This window comes from Megalobrama amblycephala, linkage group LG17, assembly GCF_018812025.1.
Source record: "Megalobrama amblycephala isolate DHTTF-2021 linkage group LG17, ASM1881202v1, whole genome shotgun sequence".
In the NCBI taxonomy this organism is placed as follows: domain Eukaryota; kingdom Metazoa; phylum Chordata; class Actinopteri; order Cypriniformes; family Xenocyprididae; genus Megalobrama; species Megalobrama amblycephala.
The window spans coordinates 28,616,374-28,637,680 of NC_063060.1; the positions used below are offsets into that span (position 1 = coordinate 28,616,374).

Below are 21,307 nucleotides of genomic sequence, written 5' to 3' on the forward strand. Positions count from 1 at the left end.
GAATCAGAATTTGAATTTACCTCGGCATACACTGTAAAAAATGACCGTGATTTTAACAGTAAAAGACTGTAAAAATGCTGCGGTGAAAAACTGTTGATTGGTTTACAGAAAGTTTCCGTACTATATACGGTGAATAACTGTAATAGATCTAATGGTACATTTAATGTAATTTTACGGTAAAATACCGTTAAATTCACAGTTTTTGGAAGTGAAAAATAACAATTCATTGTAAAATTTACAGTGAAAAACCGTATATTGACATTCCCACAATTCCCTGCGTGATACTTCACATTTGATATATTTTCGTTGAAATAACTCTGTTTCTTCTTAGTTTTTCTCATTTTTTTCTAATCAGTTATGTACATTAGGGTTTTATGTTACATCTAATGTTGTTAAATTAATGTTTATTGCATTTTTAAAATTTCATGCATGTTACCATGATGGTGTTTAGTGTGTGTGTGAATGACACTGTGTGCACCTTCTATATATTAGTATTGTGCTTCTCAGCTTGTGGAAAAGCTGCTTGTAATGAACTTTGATTCATCATGTGACTTTCATCACCACTGTGTTTGGTGACTGTCAGTGTATTATAAACGTACAAAACAGATATTAGTACTTCATTAGGTTGGTAAATTAACATTATATCAGTTAATGAAATACGTTATTTTACCGTAAATTTAACAGATTTAAAATGTAAAATTCACATGTAACTCCGTAAGTATGTTTACGGTTTGATGTCATTTTTACAGTATTGTTCTGGTAACCACAGCTGCCGGTATTTTTCCGTAGAAACAACGGGATTTTTTTTACAGTGTAGTTAAATAACAAGAGTTCAGTACATGCAAAAAAGAGATACATTGAGTTTCAAACCCCATTGTTTCCTCCTCCTTATGTAAATCTCATTTGTTTAAAAGACTTCCGGAAAACACTCGGATCTCAACATAACACCGACTGTTACGTAACAGTCGGGATCATTAATATGTATGACCCCAATATTTGCATAATGCCAGCCCATTCGACGCATTAGACAAGGAAAGGCAGTATTAACGGCTGGATCTGTGTACAGACAAGGTAAGCAAGAGCAACAGTGAAAAATGGCAGATGGAGCAATAATAACTGACATGATCCATGATATCATGATATTTTTAGTGATATTTGTAAATTGTATTTCTAAATGTTTCATTAGCATGTTGCTAATGTAACGTACTGTTAAATGTGGTTAAAGTTACCATCGTTTCTTACTGTATTCACGGAGACGAGAGAGCCGTCGCTATTTTCATTTTTAAACACGTGCAGTCTGTATAATTCATAAACACAACTTCATTCTTTATAAATCTCTCCAACAGTGTGTAATGTTAGCTTTAGCCACGGAGCACAGCCTCAAACTCACACAGAATCAAACGTAACCATCTAAATAAATACTTTACTCACGTAATTCGAAGCATGCATACAGCATGCATACAGCATGCATGACGAACATCTTGTAAAGATCCATTTGAGGGTTATATTAGCTGTGTGAACTTTGATTATGCGATGTATATATAGTCGAGAGCTCGTGGGGCAGAGGGAGCGCATCTCTTAAAGGGGCGGCGCGCTGAAAAAACCAGTGCATAGTTAATAATGCCCCAAAATAGGCAGTTAAAAAAATTAATTAAAAAAAAATCTATGGGGTATTTTGAGCTGAAACTTCACAGACACATTCAGGGGACACCTAGGACTTATATTACATCTTGTAAAAAAACAATCTAGGGCACCTTTAATGTTCTTTAAGTCTCTTCTGCTTACCAAGGCTTTATTTATTTGATGCAAAATACAATTTAAAATAACTTTGAATATATTTTAAAATGCAATTTATTTCTGTGTTGGCAAAGCTGGCAATCATTCTAATATGCTGATTTGCTGCTCAAGAAACATTTATTATTATTATCAATGTTGAAAACAGTTGTGTACAATTTTTTTTTCAGGATTATTTGATGAATAGTTTAAAAGAGCAGCATTTATCTGAAATAGAAAGCTTTTGTAACATTATACACTACCGTTCAAAAGTTTGGGGTCAGTGGAATGAAATTAAAGAAATGAATACTTTTATTCAGCAAGGATGCATTAAATTGATCAAAAGTGACAGTATAGACATTTATAACATTGCAAAAGCTTTATTTTTTTTAAATATTATATTATATTATGCTGTTCTTGTGAAGTTTCTATTCATCAAATAATCCTGAAAAAAAATTGTCAGCATAAATCAGCATATTAGAATGATTTCTGAAGGATCATGTGACACTGAAGACTGGAGTAATGATGCTGGATATTCAACTTTGACATCATAGAAATAAATAGTATTTTAAAATACTGTAATAAAATTTAAAATTCAAATAGAAAACAGTTATTTTGGATCAAATAAATAAAGCCTTGGTGAGCAGAAGAGACTTCTTTTAAAAACATTAAAAAATCTTACCGTTCAAAAACTTTTAGTGTATACAAAAGTTTACTATAGACAGATTACTCACAATATAAACATGTTTTATTTTATTATTTTATACCATTCATAAGTTTGGGTATACAGAAAGATTTTTCTCAAAAGTGACAGTAAAGATCTTGTTACCAAATATATCTATTTCAAATGCTAGGAAATGTTTCTTGTACAGCAAATCAGCATATTAGAATGAGTTCTGAAGGATCATGTGACACTGAAGACTGGAGCAAAGACTGCTTACAATAAAATTACAATATTACTGTTATTACTGCTCTATTTTTTAAATCAAATATTTGCAGCCTTGGTGAGCATAAGAGAGTCTTACACCAAACTTTTGATTGGTAGTTTTACTGTATATTAAATACGTTATTCTGCGACACTGAATGAATGACACATAAATGATCTTAAAAATTTTAGGCCTACTACGTTTGTAGTACAATCAAAAGTCTGAATAGCCTATATGGTTTTAACGAGTTTAAGAATTATAACCCATAGCAATTTACATAAAGTTGATGTTGATGGTTAATTAATATACTATATGAGTATATCTATCACTTGTGCTAATGAAATGTTGTGATTCAGTCTATCCAGGGACAGCAACCTGAACATGTGGCTAGTCCGATCCAGAAAGTCTTTGTGCTATATTAAAGAACGTTTTCTGCTATTGGTAAAAATCTGAAATTTTGAAGTAAAATATTTGGAATGAATGGGTAAATGAATGAATCAATCAATCTAACAGTCAGTCAGTGGACAACAAAACAACCAACCATCCATATGAGCAAACATAAAGAGAATTACACGCACAGTTCTGTTTTGTCCACAACTTCTCAGTCTTACAAGGTTTAAAATGAACAAGTGGCTTCAAAATCAGATTGGCAAAAAGAAAAAAAAAGAGAAGAAAGCGTAAAAACTGCTGCAAAACTGTAGACGAACGCACAGGCAGGGGGGTTATTGGCGTGAATGCTAGAAAATTGAACCGGGATTGTTTGCACTTCAATAATGCTCGAGATGGAAAATTGAACATAATTTCGACGCTGATTCTCAAGAAGAGGAGAGAGTTAAAATAACTGCAAGTCGTGCACAGCACTGGGCTTTTGTGTGTCACTATATCACACAAACCAAGTTGTGCTTCTCCTCCTCCGCCGTGTAGGCTTCATTTACGTTTGATGATAAAAATAATAAGGAGAGAACTCCACGACTCGATGCAGATTCGATTAAAGACCTACTTATTTTTGACAATAAACTTTTAGCGCTATAGCTCAGTGCCGAGGCTGACTGCTAAAGAAAATCAAGTTTAACCTGATCAACCGATGATTCTCCCTATCCCTCATTTCGGGCTCATTTTGACAGTGCTGTAAAAGCTATTTCATAGCCATTGTAAAAGTAGAGATCGATGGTGAGGGAGGATTGCCATCGGATCGTATCTCCTTCGGCCGACTCAAAAATCCAATTGATCTGCTGAAATCCAGGCTCAAAGAGAAGCACGAAAGCCTGCTCGCTTCTTTGCTCCAGCCGCCGCCGCTGATAGGCTGTAGTTTAGAGACCATTTTATCCCCTTTTAAAGTAATCGCCCCCATTACCATCTATCATTGCATTTGTCAGGGGAGCATCATTTAACATCTGCTTTCATCTGTGCTCTGCGCAGGGAGACGGTTCTCCTGTGGAGAGGGCCTACACGTCCTGGACCAGCCGGTCCGACGGTCAGCCGGTCAGGACAGGAGGAGGAGAGACGTTTCACTGGCAGCCTGCAGCTTTTGGTGTCTTCATCAGAAAGGTTAACTCCTCTCCTCCGTTGAGGAATGACCTGCAGGGCAGACCTCACCGCTGGGGAAGGAAAACGAGAGCTCTGAAGGTATGGAGCCAGGCTCGCAGTGGCTTTTACGGAGGCTGTGAAGCTGTAAGGGTGTGCCAAGGCTTGGCAGGAAGGTGCATTCATGGGGAGAGCAGGCCAGGACCGAGCTCTGGCGTAATGGCTGACGAAATGAGATTAGCATTGGCCAGTGTTCCACAGACATCCTACCTCCACCAGTCTAATTGAATTAAAGCAGCAAACAAGAGTTTATATCTTTATGACTGGGAGGGAGCCACAGTATTGAAAACACTGACAAGGGCCATTGTTGCATCCTGAATGGGATTGTTTGTGCAGCAGTGTGCATGTCATGTACCATCCTGCTGTGCAACGATTTCTCTCTCTTTTTTTTTTTTTTTTTTTTTTTTAAATATACCTTTCCCACTGTGAGAATTGATTGGTATTTAAATCTACACAAACAATTAAACATTTACATGTGATAAACTCGTTCAAAATAATTTTTTTTTTTTTTTATTAAGTTACATATTGCAGCTGTAAAATATATATATTTTTAACTTCTTATTAAAAACAACACTATAGTGCTATAGACAATAATTAAATGAAAAAGCAAAGTGAATACCCAATGAAGGTTGGTTTATTTATTTTTTCTCCATTATCCCAGGCTTGCAGTGAATCATTGGCAGCCAGCTGTTGTTTTATTATTTTAAAAAGAAAAATTTAAAGAGTCACATATCTTGCAGAAAAGAACATTTTTGTGTGGTAAAAATCCCTTTCTGACTTCACCCAAAAATGAAAATTCTTTCATCATTTACTAGTGTTGTTATTGTTGTAACTAAATGTAACTAAAATTATTAAAATCGTTTTCAGTAATTGAAATGAATCTAAAATAAAATAAAATATTAGCTGGAAAGACTTATAAACTTATTTCAGTTAGTTGTCAAGGCAATATTTAAAATTTTAGTTTAAAGCTGCAGTCCGCGATTTTTCCTCTTTGTCGCCATCTCTGTGTGAAACATGCGATTGCAGTCATATGCGGAACAGTTATCTGTACGTGCGTTGTGCCTCGGCACAGCTCGTCAGCGCGGATGAATCTAATGCTTGCTGTCAGTCACCGCACCGGTGTGGATACTGTATTTCAGAATCACAGATTCAACGTCTTGAAAGTATGACCAATATAAAAATTTTCACAGGAAAATATCATCTGAACAAGTAAGTAACGTGTTTGCCACTTTTGTACTGACCAACTGAGGAAAAAAGCATTAGGCCTACAATAAATCGCACTGCTAAACCGTGCAAATTATTATTACTGTTATATTGTTCTCAAATTGTTATTGTTAACAACGTCAGCATTGCGTGACTGTGTATATAGGTCCCTATCTTGCACCCAGCGCAATTGACTTTGTACACCGACGCATGTGTCATTCCTATTTTGCACCCGTGCAAAGCGCGCTTTTCCCTCCACAGAAGCACGTCGCTAAACTAGTGAATGAACTTGCGCTCCCTGGGCGGTTCAGCGCAAAAAAGGAGGCGTGTTCCGGCGCAAACAATCCCTGGTGCTATTTTGCTGTTCCATTAAACAATTGCGCCACTGACCAGAAAAAACCTAGTCTAAAGTCAATGGCGCAATATTTTTTTGTTAGAGCGCGTTGGTAGAAACTGCACCTCTGGGCGCGTCCACAGTGCGCGTTGACTTTGCTTATTACACACAGGGATGCGCATCACACAAACATGCCAAACATTAAAAACAAAAGGATTATAGTGTAAAAGAATATTATTGTGTAGGCTACATAAATATAAAAATGTAATGATGAATAGTCATTGCGTGTATTAGAATTAGGCTACCTATTTTCAGCCTGCTATTACAAATAATGATGAACGAAATTGGCTAATTAATTGGACAATCGTGCCAATACACACACACACACATATATATTAACCGACTCATCGCGCGGAGCTATTTGAAAGCCTGCATCCAACGCAGACGACTGAAAGATTGACTGGCCACTTAACCCTTTGATGCACAACATGGGTCAAAAATGACCCGGCTGAGTTTTTATTTTCTATATCTTTGCAAGAAATTAATTTCATCATTCAGTATTCCAGGTATTCCTCAATTAACTTCTTTTTGATCATCACAAATCCTCATTTTATTTATTTTTTTCTTACTTTTTGAATAAAAATCATTTTTGTATCACTACCCTTCTAATGCGCAACATGGGTCAAAAATGACCCATATTCATTTCCTATGTAATTTCAATAACAGTTGAGTGTTTCTTTGCTGAATCTTTAAAAGAAATGTATTTTATCATTCATTTATTCCAGGTATTCCTTAAATATCTTGTTTTTGATTGTAAAAAATCATTATGTTCATTTTTTCTTTTTTACTTTATAAACAAACACAGTTTTTGTATGTCTACATCAATTTTACACACATGGGTCAAAAATGACCCGTATTCATTTCCTATGTAATTTCAGTCATGACCGAGTGTTTCTTCGCTGAATCTTTGAAAGAAATGTATTTTGTCATTTATTTATTCCAGGTATTCATTAAATATCTTGTTTTTGATTTTCTACAAATAATTGTTTATTTTTTCTTTCTTACTTTATAAACAAACACAGTTTCTACATCAATTTTACACACATGGGTCAAAAATGACCCATATAGAAATCTTTAATATTTGCAAATTTTTGCAATTAGGAACATATTTACTGCAGACAACTGTTCATCTGCCACACATTTCACATCTTAACAAGGCTACTTTTGTATATTTGATGGATGCAAGTCTTATTATATTTAATATATTAGGCTATATATTTCATATTTTTCTATTTTTGTCATAAATCAATGCAATTGGTCACCCTTTAAATCTGTCAGTGTTCCTGAAAAGTAACAGTTTTGGACATATACAACATGGGTCTAAAGTGACCTGAATGAGTTATTTTCTATATTGCATATATTGCAATAAATTAATTTCATCATTCATTATTCCAGGTATTACTCAATAAACAAATCCTTATTTAATATTTCCTTTCTTTTTGAATGAAATTTTTTTATGTGTCATTATCTTTCTAAAGGCCAAAGTATACTTCACTTTTTATGCGTACTTGAGGGTCAGCATACAGATTTTTGTAACTTTTTATAATTTCCACCTGATTTCTGTAACTGTGTATGTGCAACCTGCACATACACATTTAAATTGTGTTTGACTGTGCGCAAAGTATACTTTCAGCTTTTTTTACAGTGATGTCATCATCCACCTCAGTTCTGTTGAGGACCAGCCAATAACACTCTAGATAAAGAAAATCAAAAGCACAAGAATATTCAAATATTCAAATTCAAATACACTTATTATATATTTTCACTGTTGGACAGAAACCTTGTTCAAAACTGTTACTTTTTAGGAACACTGATAGATGTAAAAGGTGACCAGTAGCATTGGTTTATGACAAAAAATAAAGATTATGAAATATAATATATAGCCTATGAAATATAATATGACTTTCATCCATCAAATATACAAAAGCAGCCATGTTGAGACGTGAAATGTGTGGCGGATGAATAGTTGTCTGCAGTAAATATGTTCCTACTTGCGAAAATTTGCAAAGGTTTCTAATATGGGTCATTTTTGACCCATGCGTCTAAAATTGATGAAAAAAATACAAAAGCTATGATTTGTGAAAATCAAAAACAAGATATTTAATGAATACCTGGAATAAATAAATGACAAATTACATTTCTTTCAAAGATTCAGCGAAGAAACACTCAGTCTTGACTGAAATACCATAGGAAATGAATACGGGTCATTTTTGACCCATGTGTGTAAAATTGATGTAGACATACAAAAACTGTGTTTGTTTATAAAGTAAGAAAGAAAAAATGAACATAATGATTTTTGACAATCAAAAACAAGATATTTAAGGAATACCTGGAATAAATAAATGATAAAATATATTTCTTTCAAAGATTCAGCAAAGAAACACTCAACCCTGATTGAAATTGCATAGGAAATGAATACGGGTCATTTTTGACCCATGTTGAGCATTAGAGGGGGTTTTCATAGCTTGCGCATCAAAGGGTTAACAGGCAATTTCAGCTTTTCCGCCAACAAATTCCGTCATGTAAATATCAATCCGCCATGGCGCGAGCGCATCTCGCTCTTAAAGGGAATGGTAGATGACACTCTGATTGGTTTATTTCACGTTACGCCCAAACCACACCTATGAATAATGAAGCTACTTCAGACCAACCCATTTTAGATTTGCGCCGGGCGCAAGAGCCATTTATCCCGCCGGGAAAATAGCAACAGCGCCGAGACCCGCCCACAAAGTTACTTGCGCTTCGCGCTTTGACACTTGCGTTTCAGATCGTTAAAATAGGGCCCTTAGTGTGTATTAGCGTTACCTGTAGATTTCAATTTCTGTATCCACTCCACAGTCCAAGTCTTTTGCTTTTTGACCACGGCTAAATCTCCAGTTGTCACTGATGATTGTCATTTGGACCTTTCTGGATTACAATCCACCATCAAAATGATAAGTTTAATTATTCCAGATGCTGTGAGAAAAGGCTATAAATGTGCCGCTACCGGCAGCATCCTCACGTGATAAAACCGACTAGCCTCTCGACGGGACTCCTTCCTTTCTGTTTACGGACGTGACGTAATGACGCACAGAGGAACTGCTGCATGCTCGAATTACCCGCGGAAATCCGCCATGTCGCTCTTATTATAAAACATTATTACAAGCTTACTGTTGTGAATCGAGACAAGATAATTAGATAGTTTTGAACACAGGCTGGTTATGTACTTGCTCAAAAATTGAAAAATTTAACTTTTTTTTTTTTTTTTTTTCAAAAAAGTTACTGCAGCTTTAAGTACTAAATAACTAAAATTAAATAAATTAAAATAAATTAAAGCTATATAGGCATAAAAAATACAAATTTTATTATAAATAAACTTTAAGAATTTTATTTTAATTTAAAATGTTAATAAATACTATAATATTAGATAAATAATACTAAAATAACAGTCATTTACTCACCCTCATGTCGTTTAAAACAAAATTGATATGTGACCCTGGACCACAAAACCAGTCATAAGGGCCAATTTTTTGAAATTGAGATTTATATGACATTATATACCTGAAAGCTGAATAAATAAGCTTTCCATTGATGTATGGTTTGTTAGGATTTGGCTGAGATACAACTATTTGAAAATCTGGAATCTGTGGGTGCAAAAAAATCAAAATATTGAGAAAATCGCCATTAAAGTTGCCCAAATGAAGTCCTTAGCAATGCATATCCACTCACAAAAATACATTTCTGATATATTTGCTGTAGGAAATTTACAAAATATCTTCATGGGACATGATCTTGACTTAATATCCTAATGATTTTTGGCATAAAATAAAAATCGATAATTTTGACCCATACAATGTATCGTTGGCTATTGCTAGAAATATACCCGTGCGACTTATGGCTGGTTTTGTGGTCCAGGGTCACATATGTGATGAATTCATTTAAAAGAAACAGTTAAGTTGTATATTGCAGTTGTAAAAATAAACACCTGCTTATTAAAAACAAGACAATACTAGACAGTACTTAAATAAAAAAGCAAAGTAAAAACCCAATGACGGCTTTTGTTTCATAATTATTTTCTCCTGTGCGCATCCTGGGCCTGCAGTGAAGAACCCAATCATTGTAGTCTCTCTCACCTCTTCAGTCTTTCATAGTGGAGAGAAATGAAAGGCTCTCTGCCAGCCTCCTGCCAATGCCAATTAGCCCAGGTCAGAGGTCATGAGTCTATACAGCACTCACCAGTGGCTGCGATTCGCTCCATGCTAATAGCTTTAATGATTATTGTCACATTCACGACTACAACTTTGCAGGTAACAGCATTTGAGGACAGTCAAATTAGATTTGTCAAGGGACGGGTCAAACCCATGTCATGCATGAGAGGAAAACATGTTCATTCTATTGCAGTCAATGTGAAAAGTTAGTAGTGCTTCTATATTGGAGCAATGCTGGAAGATAGCCCTCGGAACAACATAACGTAAATACCCTTTAGATAGATGTTGTTCTGGTGATCTTGGTCCATTGGGTCCGATAATAAGATGTTGTGGGGTTACTGATGTGAACCCTTGTGCAGTCTTTTCAGAGCAGTATTAGCTTTCTAATGTAACGTTCATAGCATGGTACCCTCTACTGGTTAGCTCATGAAATTTCTACTTGAGGCCTATAGGACAGTGTGCTTAAGAGTTTTAAAAACCATGGAATATTAAGATCTTTATATGAAAAAAGAAAAAAACAAACAAACAAAAAAACATTGTATGGAATATTAAATTGTTTTGTGTAAAATATATATTAAAAAGAAAATGGACATTCATTGTTGACACCAGAAAGAACGAAGGAGTGTTATTAGAGGAGAAAATAAATGTTTTTTTTCTGCCTAAATAGGCTAAATCAAGATTTCTGAATTCAGGAATAATAAGATTGTGAGAAGTAGCTTTAATACAGTTTTTTTTAAACATAAAATAAAACATAAAATGTTAAAAACAACTGTATTAAAAAGAAAAGTTTAAAGAGTCACATATGAGTGTATTTATGGCAGAAAGAGACATTTTGCGTGAAAAATATCCTTTTCTGACTTAAAGGGACAGTTCACCCAAAAATAAAAATTCTGTCATCATATATGAGTGTTGTTATTGTTAATTAAAGCTATTAATTTTTTTTTGGTAATTTAAATAAACCTGTAAAAAAAAAAAAAATTGATATAAATATTAGATGAAAAGAATTAGCTATAAATATAAAGCTATATAAAAAAATGACTAAAATTAATCTGAAAATATAAAAAAAAAAACACATTCATTATAATAAATACGGTCCCACTTTATATTAAGTGGCCTTAACTACTAAGTACTTACATCAAAAAATAAGTACAATGTACTTATTGGGTTCATATTGTATTGAAAAACACTTTTGCTGCTATTAAGGTGGGATACGGGTAAGGTTAGGGAAAGCTTTGGTGGTATGGGTAGGTTTAAGGGTTGGGGTAAGGGTTAAGGGATGGGTCAACAGTGTAATTATAAATGTAATTACAGAAATTAATTACAGATGTAATTACATGCATCTGTAAGTACAATGTAGAAACATGTATGTACACAATAAGTGCATTGTATTAAATGATTAATTTAAATGTAAGTACATAGTAGTTAAGGCCACTTAATATAAAGTGGGTCCATAAATACTGTAATAGTATGTAAATCATACTAAAATAAAACAGTCATATATTCCCCTTCATGTTGTTTTAAATGACTAAAAGAAGATTTTTTGAGAAATTACTTTTTTTTTTTTTGTCCATACAATGAAAGTCTATGGTAACCAAAACTGTTAGTTTAGTTCCCAACATTCTTCAAAATATCTTCTTTTGTGTTCCAGTTTTGGAATAACATGAGGTTGAGTAAATGAAGACAGGATTTTTAGGTGAATTACCCCTTTAAGTATACTCTTATGTGCTATTATAAAGCCCTGCAAATATTTGTAGAATTATGACATCACATCATTGTTTTTTTTTAATATTTCTCAACTTGTAATATAAAAGTTCTCAACTCAACTGAGCCCTGAGTACATCCCACTCGTACAGTTCTGTACATGTCAGAGAGGAAGAGCCCGGCTCCGTGTGCCTCTTGAAAAGACACGGACATTATGATGTCGCGGCAGCTTCCCGGTGTCACATGTGGGCGTTACGACGGAAAGGTCAATATTATTTTTCTAATACGGCACTTAGAAAGGGGAGCAGGAGGAGAAAAAGAGGGAGTGCTCTCGCTTGTCTTATTAACATTTATGAATAATTTAACCTGGCACGCCTGGCCATGGTCCAGACACATCATTTCTTAATTGCAATCAGAGGGAGGAAGTAGGTTGATGCACACAGTGATGTATGAATGACAGGCGAGGGAGGATGCTGCTCCAGAGCACAACTTACTGTAATAACAATCACGCTTTAACTTGTTATCGACCTGTTTCTGTGCGTATGTAAAGGATTTTGTCCCTATATAATAATAATAAATTTAATATCAGGCAATGAAAAGCAAGAGTAGTGCAAATAACTCTTTTAAAAAGTATCTGTGATACTGTTCTGGCAGCTAATAATGAGTGCGCTTAAGGGACTTCAGTAAATTTGCTGAACCTTCTCATCGTGCTTGGCATGGTTGCTAATTTTTCAAAGGCAAACATTTTTACAAAGCAAGTTAAGTCGCAGCCAAATTAATGGAGCTCCAGTGCAAACTTTAGATTTATGGAGGCCCGGTTTTCCTTCTAATCCCTTGTTATTGTGCGGCTATAACAAATGATGAAATAACTCTGACATGTCTGGCTGCTGTTTTTCAAAAGCAGCGTTTTCCTGCATTTCAAACACGAAACCACTCAGAGAACGAGCGGTCTGCATCTCGGAGATGAAAACGATAGCATTTTAATTAACTCCGTCTACAGTCTTGTCCACTGCACCCAATCGGATGTTTGTTTGCAGATGTAACAATTATAGGAAGATCATATTAACACAACAGAGACTGAGCATAAACCTTTCAGACTGTTTGTATCAGCTCCAGTGAATGCTTTGTTTTGCAAAGCAAATCAATTGGGACATTAGAGAACCCGTTCTAAACATCATTAGAACGATTTGTTCTGTGTCTGTGTCTAAACCTAAAGCTGCTCTTCAGGAAGCCTAAACAATCTGACAAACTGCAAATGAAACTGTTTAAACTTAAAAGCATGTTTTTGGAGATAATTAGCTTATCGTTAGAAATGTATTTATACATAAATATGTCTTGTGATTTAATTACTAACAAACATTAAACAGCAGATCTGCTTTATAAATAATTATCAGATGTTTCATTATTATTAATCACAGTTGCCAGTCACATAATTCATTTTCCGGGGATTTCAAATGTGTATTGTGAAAATGAGACTTCAGTACTGTCAATTATTAATGTTCTTGCTTTAGTATTTATTTATTTATTTATTGTCATTATTATCAGAGATAACAACAGCACTTAGCCAACTTTCTCACTCAATCCGCCCCTTTCACTTTTGATTGCTGTATCTTCAGGGAAAGGGACGAAAAAGCAACATTGCACTGTGTTGTTTTGAAATAATGCAACTCTTTTGTGCCAGCACAATTATTCTAGCATAACTGGCTTGGGAATATGAGGCAATTATTTCTGCTGGCTAATTATTCGTTTTCATAATAAAGGTAATTTTTCACACAGCAATTATAAGTGGAATCGATGCTTTGAATGAGATGTCGCTCTTTCGTTTTCTTTCTCTCCGGTCAGGTGGAGCGACAGTGTGCTTTAGCAAACGGGATTAACAGGCAGGCCCCTCTTGGGCACGTACGGCGTTGTCCTGGTAACCATTTTGATGCAGTCGATGATGGGGCACACGCTCAGGCAGAGAGTGCAGCCGGTGCAGCTGTCCGTGATTACAGGAAGATGGGTCTCAGGGTCAAACTTAATAGCCTGCAAAAGAAGAGGAAGGGGAGGGAAAAAAAGCTATTACATTAGAGCAATTATCGACTCTCCATAGGAGGATTTCCCCACTCTTGGGAGAGCTTTTCATGGAGAGAAAAAAAGCAACAACAATGACAGCAACGAGCACAACAGTGCCGTTCTTTAAGGTAAATAGCTGGGCTCCTTCATCGCGCACCAGCTTTATTCATGCATTTGGCTCTTTATGTTTTAAACTCTATGATCGAGTGAACTCCAAAGGCAACATATAATCTGAAAACATTTGCTAGCTTGCCATATTTTGGCTAATTAAATCCACTAGTAATTGCTTGTGCCATAATGTGTAATTATCTGATCTGTGCATCTGTACCTGGTAGCCTGAGTCATTGCAGGTCATGTAGCATTTGCCACAGTTGATACACATATCTGGATCGATGAGGGCCTGCACTTGTTCTGTGTTGTCCAGCTCTTGGTAGGCACCAATATGCTTCAGAGCTCTGGCAATCACATCCTTTCCAGGGAGGAGAAGCAGGGATTAAAACGGCAAGAAAAACAGCCGTAGCGTCTCAAAGAAACAGTTTGAAAGGCAGCGTTCTGTTCTTAAGTTAGCTTAATTAAATCAGCGCTGGAAGGAGCGGATCGGTTTTGATGTCTGACTGGTAGTTTGTGATCTCCATTTCCTCCTAGAGATCCCTCACAGTATAATCACCTCGAGGAATAAAGCCTTTTAATGTTATGAGCGGCAACACTGCATGTGCTACAAATGAAAGACTCAGATTACAGGAGGACAGACTGCTGAGGACGCGTATGTGCATTTGTGTACGTTTACGTATTGTATGTATTCGAGCTGTCAAATCAATGTGTTAAAGGTGGTAAAGAGGATGTTTTGTTTTATACATTTTTGCAATATTACTTGAAACTGTCTTTACTAAGTGATAAAAGACTATTTATTAGGTGCACTGAAAGGAATATTATTAATATACATCATCTGTGCACGAGGTAGGGCCTTAAAAACATCAGCTAATCGTTTACGCGATGATCGCGCATCGCGTAAACAATTGGCCCTCTGGCTTGTCAATTACTGCCATGACGTTCCTTGTGAGAGATGCGCGGCTGCGTCTAGTAACTTTCCACACTCTACAGGCGCTGCATGCAATGTTTTTGTCGGGAGACAGGAGTAACAACTGCAGATTATGAGTCACCTGCGGTGAGTCCGACATAATGAATCCACTAAGTGGGTGCGCGGCTTAACGATTGGAAGGCCGATTATGAATGTAAATTGATACTTATGACTGATCGCGCTCAAACGCGTCCAGTCAGAGCCAGTTGCGTTTAGTCTGCGATTACAGTCGGTGTTCAAATTCCATGTGAAAGTATATAAATCTGCTTCAGGAGCAGGAAACTATCGCTGTATGTTGAGCATAGTCAGAATGTTTTAGCTAGTCATAAAATGTGTGCCCGGCTTAATAACACAGCGAATGCCGGTGGTAAACACTCGTGTTTCGATACTCGTGCACGAGTTTTGGGAGGCGTTCCCTTGAAATGAGCTGTGAAGGAGGGGGATTGTTCTTCCGCATGCGCTCATTTCAAAAACTCAGTCGACGAAAACATCCCCTGTACCACCTTTAATGTAGGGTGATTAGTTATTAAAAATGCAATTGAATGCAATTAATCATAACCATTGACCTGTACATAAATTTTATTTTTTTAAATTTAAACTTGACATGTCTTAAAAAAAACGTGTTGCTCATAGCGTAAGATACTGAAAAACAGCGGGAAACGATGCAGTAGTCATATGACATCTGCATGCGTACTTATGACAACAATTACAAAAAAAATATAGCTGAAACTAATTAATATATGTACACTACCGTTCAAAAGTTATGGGTCGGTAAGATGTTTTTTAAAGAAGTCTCTTAAGGCAGGAACACACCAAGCCGACGCCGGCGAACTAGTGGCGACAAAAGCAGATTGCGGGGTCACCAAACCGATGCTCGACAGCCGACGGCCAAGTCTGTTCTGCGCCTGCGTAAGAAGAAATGCCTGTCTGAACCAGCAGGTGGCAGTAGCTGAACAGCTGAACAGCCAATCAGAATGATCAGATGGCCCGACGAGCTCCGACGCCAATTCAACATGTCGAATCGGCCTGAAAAAAGCCAACGAGGACCAACTTCAGCCGACGGTGCGGAAAACACTGAGAAAACTTAGCCGGCCGACGAAGAAAAACTGCCCGACGGCGACCGTCAGCTTGGTGTGTTCCTGCCTTTATGCTCACCAAGGCTGCTTGTTTGATCAAAAATACAGTAAAACAGAACTGTTTTCTATCTTAAAATATAGTTTAAAATGTAATTTATTCCTATGATTGCAAAGTTGAATCTGTATCATTACTCTAGTCTTCAGTGTCACATGATCCTTCAGAAATCACTCTAATATGCTGATTTGCTGCTTGAGAAACTTTTCTTATTATCAATGGTGAAAATTTTTTTGTGGATATGTTAAAACAATTTTTTTTTTGTTTTTTTGATTAATAAAAGTTCATAATTTGAAACAGAAATCTTTTGCAACATTATAAATGTCTTTACTGTCACTTTTGATCAATTAAATGATTTTTTTGAATGTCACAGTATACATACAACAGTAATTAATAGTAATCAATAAAATTTGTGTATATATACAATTATATTTGACCAATCATGCAATTAATTTGAATACAACTTTTAATTGACTGACAGCCCTATTATCCATTTATCTTTGGAAAAATGTAATGTCTCAAATACCAAATGGTGAAATGATACTTACTTTCACATTGGGGATGGGTGTTTTGGGGATGTTAACTCTAGCATCACTGGTTTCTGTAATCACATTGCCACTGGCGTCTTTTAGGCTCTTCTTGTACTTTGCCAGGGCTTGAGTCTTTGTCTGTAAGTATGGCCCAAAGCTAGGCAGACTCTTTTGGAGAGAAAAATAACAGTTAAAACACGTTCAATTTAGTCAAAGGAAGTCTTAAAATATTTGATACATCAGTAGTTAATGTACTTTCAGGTAGTTTGAAACATCATTAAACTTTGATTTATTAAATTCTATATTTTGTCTATGTATGTACATGAACTAGTGATCTGTTCAGCATTATATAATGTATGTTAATGACTTTTTAATGAAAGTTATTTGAAAATTATACCAAGAAAAGATTGAGATGGACGTCATGTGGATTCATATCAATATTTAAATAAACCTCAGCTTTTTACACCATTCTAATCACAAAAGTGTGCTAAAACATCCTTGCTATCACTTCCCACATCCATTTAGAACAAAAGTGGTTGTAGTGCTATCTTTGCCTCTGAGTCTTGCACACATGCCTGACCCTCCAGAGCAGCAGGGCTAAAGAGGCGATTCGTATTCACAGTCACACTCTCATACCGATGCACCGAGCCTGAGAGGTGGCCATAAAAGTGCCTTGAGGCTTCGTTCTCCAAAGGCCATTCGACAGGAAACACTGGCTCCACTGACGAGAAATCAAGTTTGCCACAAAATTAGCCATCCTTTTAATGGAGCCATAAAGAGAATCTGCAATGAATTGTTAGGAAATCGTATAATACTACCGGTAATTGCAAGGATTAGCTGGTCAAACTAATGGTTTGACACTAAAATGGTAATGAATGGTAATTTGAGGGAAATGGACTTATGGGTTGCTGATGGGCACCGCTTCCAATAACTGATATTTTCAGTTTTATAAATGCACTTCAGTGAAGAAGCCTTTTTTGGAGGATTTTTTTTGGGGGGGGGGCCAATTATCATATTTATAATTTGAAACGTTAGAGCAAACACTGAATTTGCTTAATGACAGTTTCGTTTTGCATCTCTCTTCATGACCTCTCTGCAAAAGAACGGTTCGGTTATTCAAGCATTTTAACAACACCCTATTCCACCTTTCCTGCAACAAGTATTCCTTACAACGCCTGCCACAAATCCATTCGTCCCAACGATAGGACATTTAAATTGGTCTAGCATTTTCCCAGTCACACAATCTCCTCAAAGCTGTCATCCACAACCGCCTGTAACCCTTCATTTTCACCATGGCCAGATGGAAGTGTCTCTGCTGCAAAGCAAAAGAATCAAAACAAAACAGGAAAGGACTCAGTTATTAGCTGCCCGCGTCAAACTTCTCACAAGTCTCTTTTTTTTCTTTTTTTAAAAAAAAAAGTAGCAGCCCGAAAGAAAACGGAGGCCTTTGGTAAAGCAGGACCTATCAGAGGAATCAGAGAAACAAATCTACGGTGGCGGTGTTGACTGCAGGACTAATGGCTAGCTTGGGGTGGGGTGGGGGGGTTGGGGTGGCTCATCCTCCATGTATTTATTTCCCTGTAGAGCTAACACTGGTGGCCCTGTTCTAATCCTGCATAAAAGCATTACTCTCTCAGGCACAGGCTGACAGTCTAATGAATCAAGCGTTCCAGCCCTGCAGCAGACAGTCTGAGGAACCCATCGGCGGCTGGGGAGATAAACGTACACACACTGACTACACACACAGACCTATTCTCATGCACACAAAAACACACAGGCTGGACAGAGATATGTCATTAACAGTGCATTAGTCAAAATAAACAGAGAGATGACTGGCTTGCTTGTGAAACCTTGATTACACAGCAAATTTGAACACTACTTTATTTTTAACGTGGTGACAGTTTACTATTCAAAAAAACAGCCTAAGGGTGTACCATAAAAATATGAATTATAAATATTTTATTTTATTTGCCATTTTCTTACAAAAGCAGACAGAAAATGATTGGGGAGATCATGAACACAAACTGAACTTGAATGAGCACCACACCTCAGCACGTTGACACCACTAGGCCACATATGAAAATATTATTACATTAAAAGTGCAACATATAGGTACCATTGTCATGTTTATGGACTTTCAGTTTGTTCTTAGATTGTCTGTCTTGACCTAGTTTTCTCAGTTTGTTTGATTAGTCATTACGTTCACCTGTTGTCAATTAATTAGCCATTTCCCTGGTGTGTAGACACTTCCTGTTTGGTTCAGTTCAGTGTCGGTCATCCTTAATGTTAGTGGTTTTTCCTGAGTGTCTTCTGATAAAATATTCAACATATTTCCTTGTCTTTGTGAGTTCTATGACTACCATACCGTGACAGAATGACTGACCTAATAACAAGCATGAAGATGGACTTACCAGCTTGCCGTTGCCTTATCACCTGCCAAGACAGGCCACTGTTGGAGTACTTGGTGGTGAAAGCTGCGGCAAGGAGACTCATCGTTCACCATCTGGGAGGCAGAGAAGGAGCCCGAACCTGAGTCTACTACCTGGGTCATCATAGAGCCGACGCAAGCTGCTCAGTCCATCTCAGAGGGTCCGCGGATCCACTCCCCTCCCGAGCCCCACCCTCAAGTCTTCGCCCTTCATGACTGCCCCGTCCGGCCATCTGGATGATCATCCGAAAATCTTCCTCCTCCGATGTCCCTGCCTGATTTCTTGGTCCCATCTCCTCCGATGGTTTTGTACAATTCCCTGGATCCATTGGTGCCATTAGTGCCGTCCTACTCCTTAGCTTTGCCTCTGCCGCTTGCTCAGTGCGGCTCTCCAGCACCTCTTCAGACTGCTCGTTCACCAGCTCAGCACAAGGATAAGGGTTCACCGGCATCACCCCAAGCCTCCAGGCCCATGTTTCCACCTCGGCCTGTCAGCCCGACGGCTTTGTGCTCCCTCGACTCCACTGTGGTCCGTCAGCCCTGGGACTCCTCCGGGCTCCTCGGCCAGTAGTCGTTCTGACTCTGCTGCGGACTTCCAGGTCTCCGGCTGCGTCTTGACCCTCCACCCCTTTGGCTCCACCGGGCTTCTCCTTCCCTCCAGCTTCTCCATAGTCCTCACTCCCTCCGTCATCATCCCGGTCTGCCGAGCCCCCATTTTCGCCTCGGTCCCACAAGCCAGCAGCTCCACCCTGGGCTTCTTGGCTGTGGCTGCCGCCCTGGTCCGTCGGCCTCATTGCTTCGTCCAGAAACCCATGCATCCTGGTTTTGCCCGCCGTTCGTCAGTCCCTGGGTTCCGCCTAGCCATTTAGTCAAGACTCCAACCTGGTTCCCCCCACCATCGGCTCCACCTTGGTGTCTGTTTCCATCGGCTCTACTAGGTCCTTGTCCATCACCAGTTCCACACCCACCTCCAAAGCCCCCTCCCTCCCTCCACAGTGGTATGTTCAGTTACGGTGCGAGGACGTGCCTTCCAGGAGGAGAGAGTACTGTCATGTTTATCAACTTTCAGTATGTTTTCATCAGTTTTCTTTATTCTTAGTTTGTCTGTCTTGACCTAGTTTTTTCAGTTCATTTGATTAGTCATTTCGTTCATCTGTTGTCATTTAATTAGCTATTTCCCTGGTGTATAAATACTTCCCTGTTTGATTTAGTTCAATGTCGGTCATCGTTAATGTTAGTGGTGTTTTTCCTGAGTGTCTTCTGATTAAATATTATTCAACATATTCCTCGTCTTTGGGAGTTCTATGACTACCATACCGTGATAAAGCCCATAGTCTACCACAAAGGGATTTATTCTACATTAAATTTCCGACACACGCTTGACTAATCACAATGCACTGTGATGGCCAATCAGAGCACCTTGAGCTTTTCGGAAGGAGGGGCTTTGTAGAAATCAGCGTGTTTCATTCAGACTGGGGAATAGAGGTGCTGCAATAATGCTGCAACATTAAAGCATGTTAACCTATTCTATTACAACAAATAAATAAAATAATGAACATTTAAAATAGCATCATATGACCCCATTCAATCCTGAAGTTTTTTTTTTAAATTAATCTTTAAAATCACTAATAATAATTTCAATTTTTCCATTTCTAATTTCATTTTTCTCATTCTGTAAAATTATGTTGTGATGTCCTAAACTTACTTGTAGCATTTATAAACAGTTGATTTCAATTAGAATTTTTTTTTTTTAGATAGAATATTAAAGAATATAATATCAGCCATTTAAAGGTCATCAGACATGAAAAAGTGTAACTTGTTCGGTTACAAAGTATAATTTTTTTTTTTTAATAAACAACTAAGGAGTGATCAGTAGGTGAGTTAAAAAAAAGTCAAAGTCATAAACAGCAAATTACATATGCAGGCATGAGGGCACTATAACTAGCACTATAACTAGGCTAATCTGAGTGATCGGAAAAGTATGAAGCGTGGATGGTGGTCACGTTTGATGTAAGGCTTGAATATCCATTAATAATGGTCGCTTTTCTGCTACATTTTGGAAGTCCATGAGACAAAAATTGCTTCAAAGATTTACAAAGAGTTTTTCTGCCAAAGTGTTTTTCAGATGCTTTTACAAACCAAGTTGAAATTATTTTCTGTACTAATCAACATGCCACAGATGCTTTCCATTTAGCTTTGAAAACAATTTCTTTAATGACACTATATAAAATACTCAATTTCAGTTTTCTTTTTATCCTAAAAACATGAGCAAATCTGCTGTTCCAAAATGACACAAGAAATTTCAACAGGACAAACA

The 21,307-nt window shown here is 37.1% G+C and overlaps 1 protein-coding gene and 1 long non-coding RNA gene across 2 annotated transcripts in view; one reads left to right on the forward strand and one right to left on the reverse strand.

The window, feature by feature from the left end:
• Positions 1 to 1,009: 1,009 nt before the first annotated feature.
• The window catches only part of LOC125250009, a 43,065-nt gene continuing 22,767 nt past the window's right edge, over positions 1,010 to 21,307 (forward strand). The window contains exons 1-2 of the long non-coding RNA XR_007180708.1: positions 1,010 to 1,071; positions 4,119 to 4,325. This is a non-coding gene — a long non-coding RNA (uncharacterized LOC125250009). The remainder of the gene's footprint in view (positions 1,072 to 4,118; positions 4,326 to 21,307) is intronic.
• Positions 13,262 to 21,307, reverse strand: part of dpydb (dihydropyrimidine dehydrogenase b) — a 159,155-nt gene continuing 151,109 nt past the window's right edge. The window contains exons 21-23 of the mRNA XM_048162299.1: positions 16,581 to 16,730; positions 14,152 to 14,292; positions 13,262 to 13,793 (exon numbers count right to left, since the gene is read on the reverse strand). Of these exons, the coding sequence (XP_048018256.1) occupies positions 13,629 to 13,793; positions 14,152 to 14,292; positions 16,581 to 16,730 (456 nt within the window). The 3' untranslated portion in view covers positions 13,262 to 13,628. The remainder of the gene's footprint in view (positions 13,794 to 14,151; positions 14,293 to 16,580; positions 16,731 to 21,307) is intronic.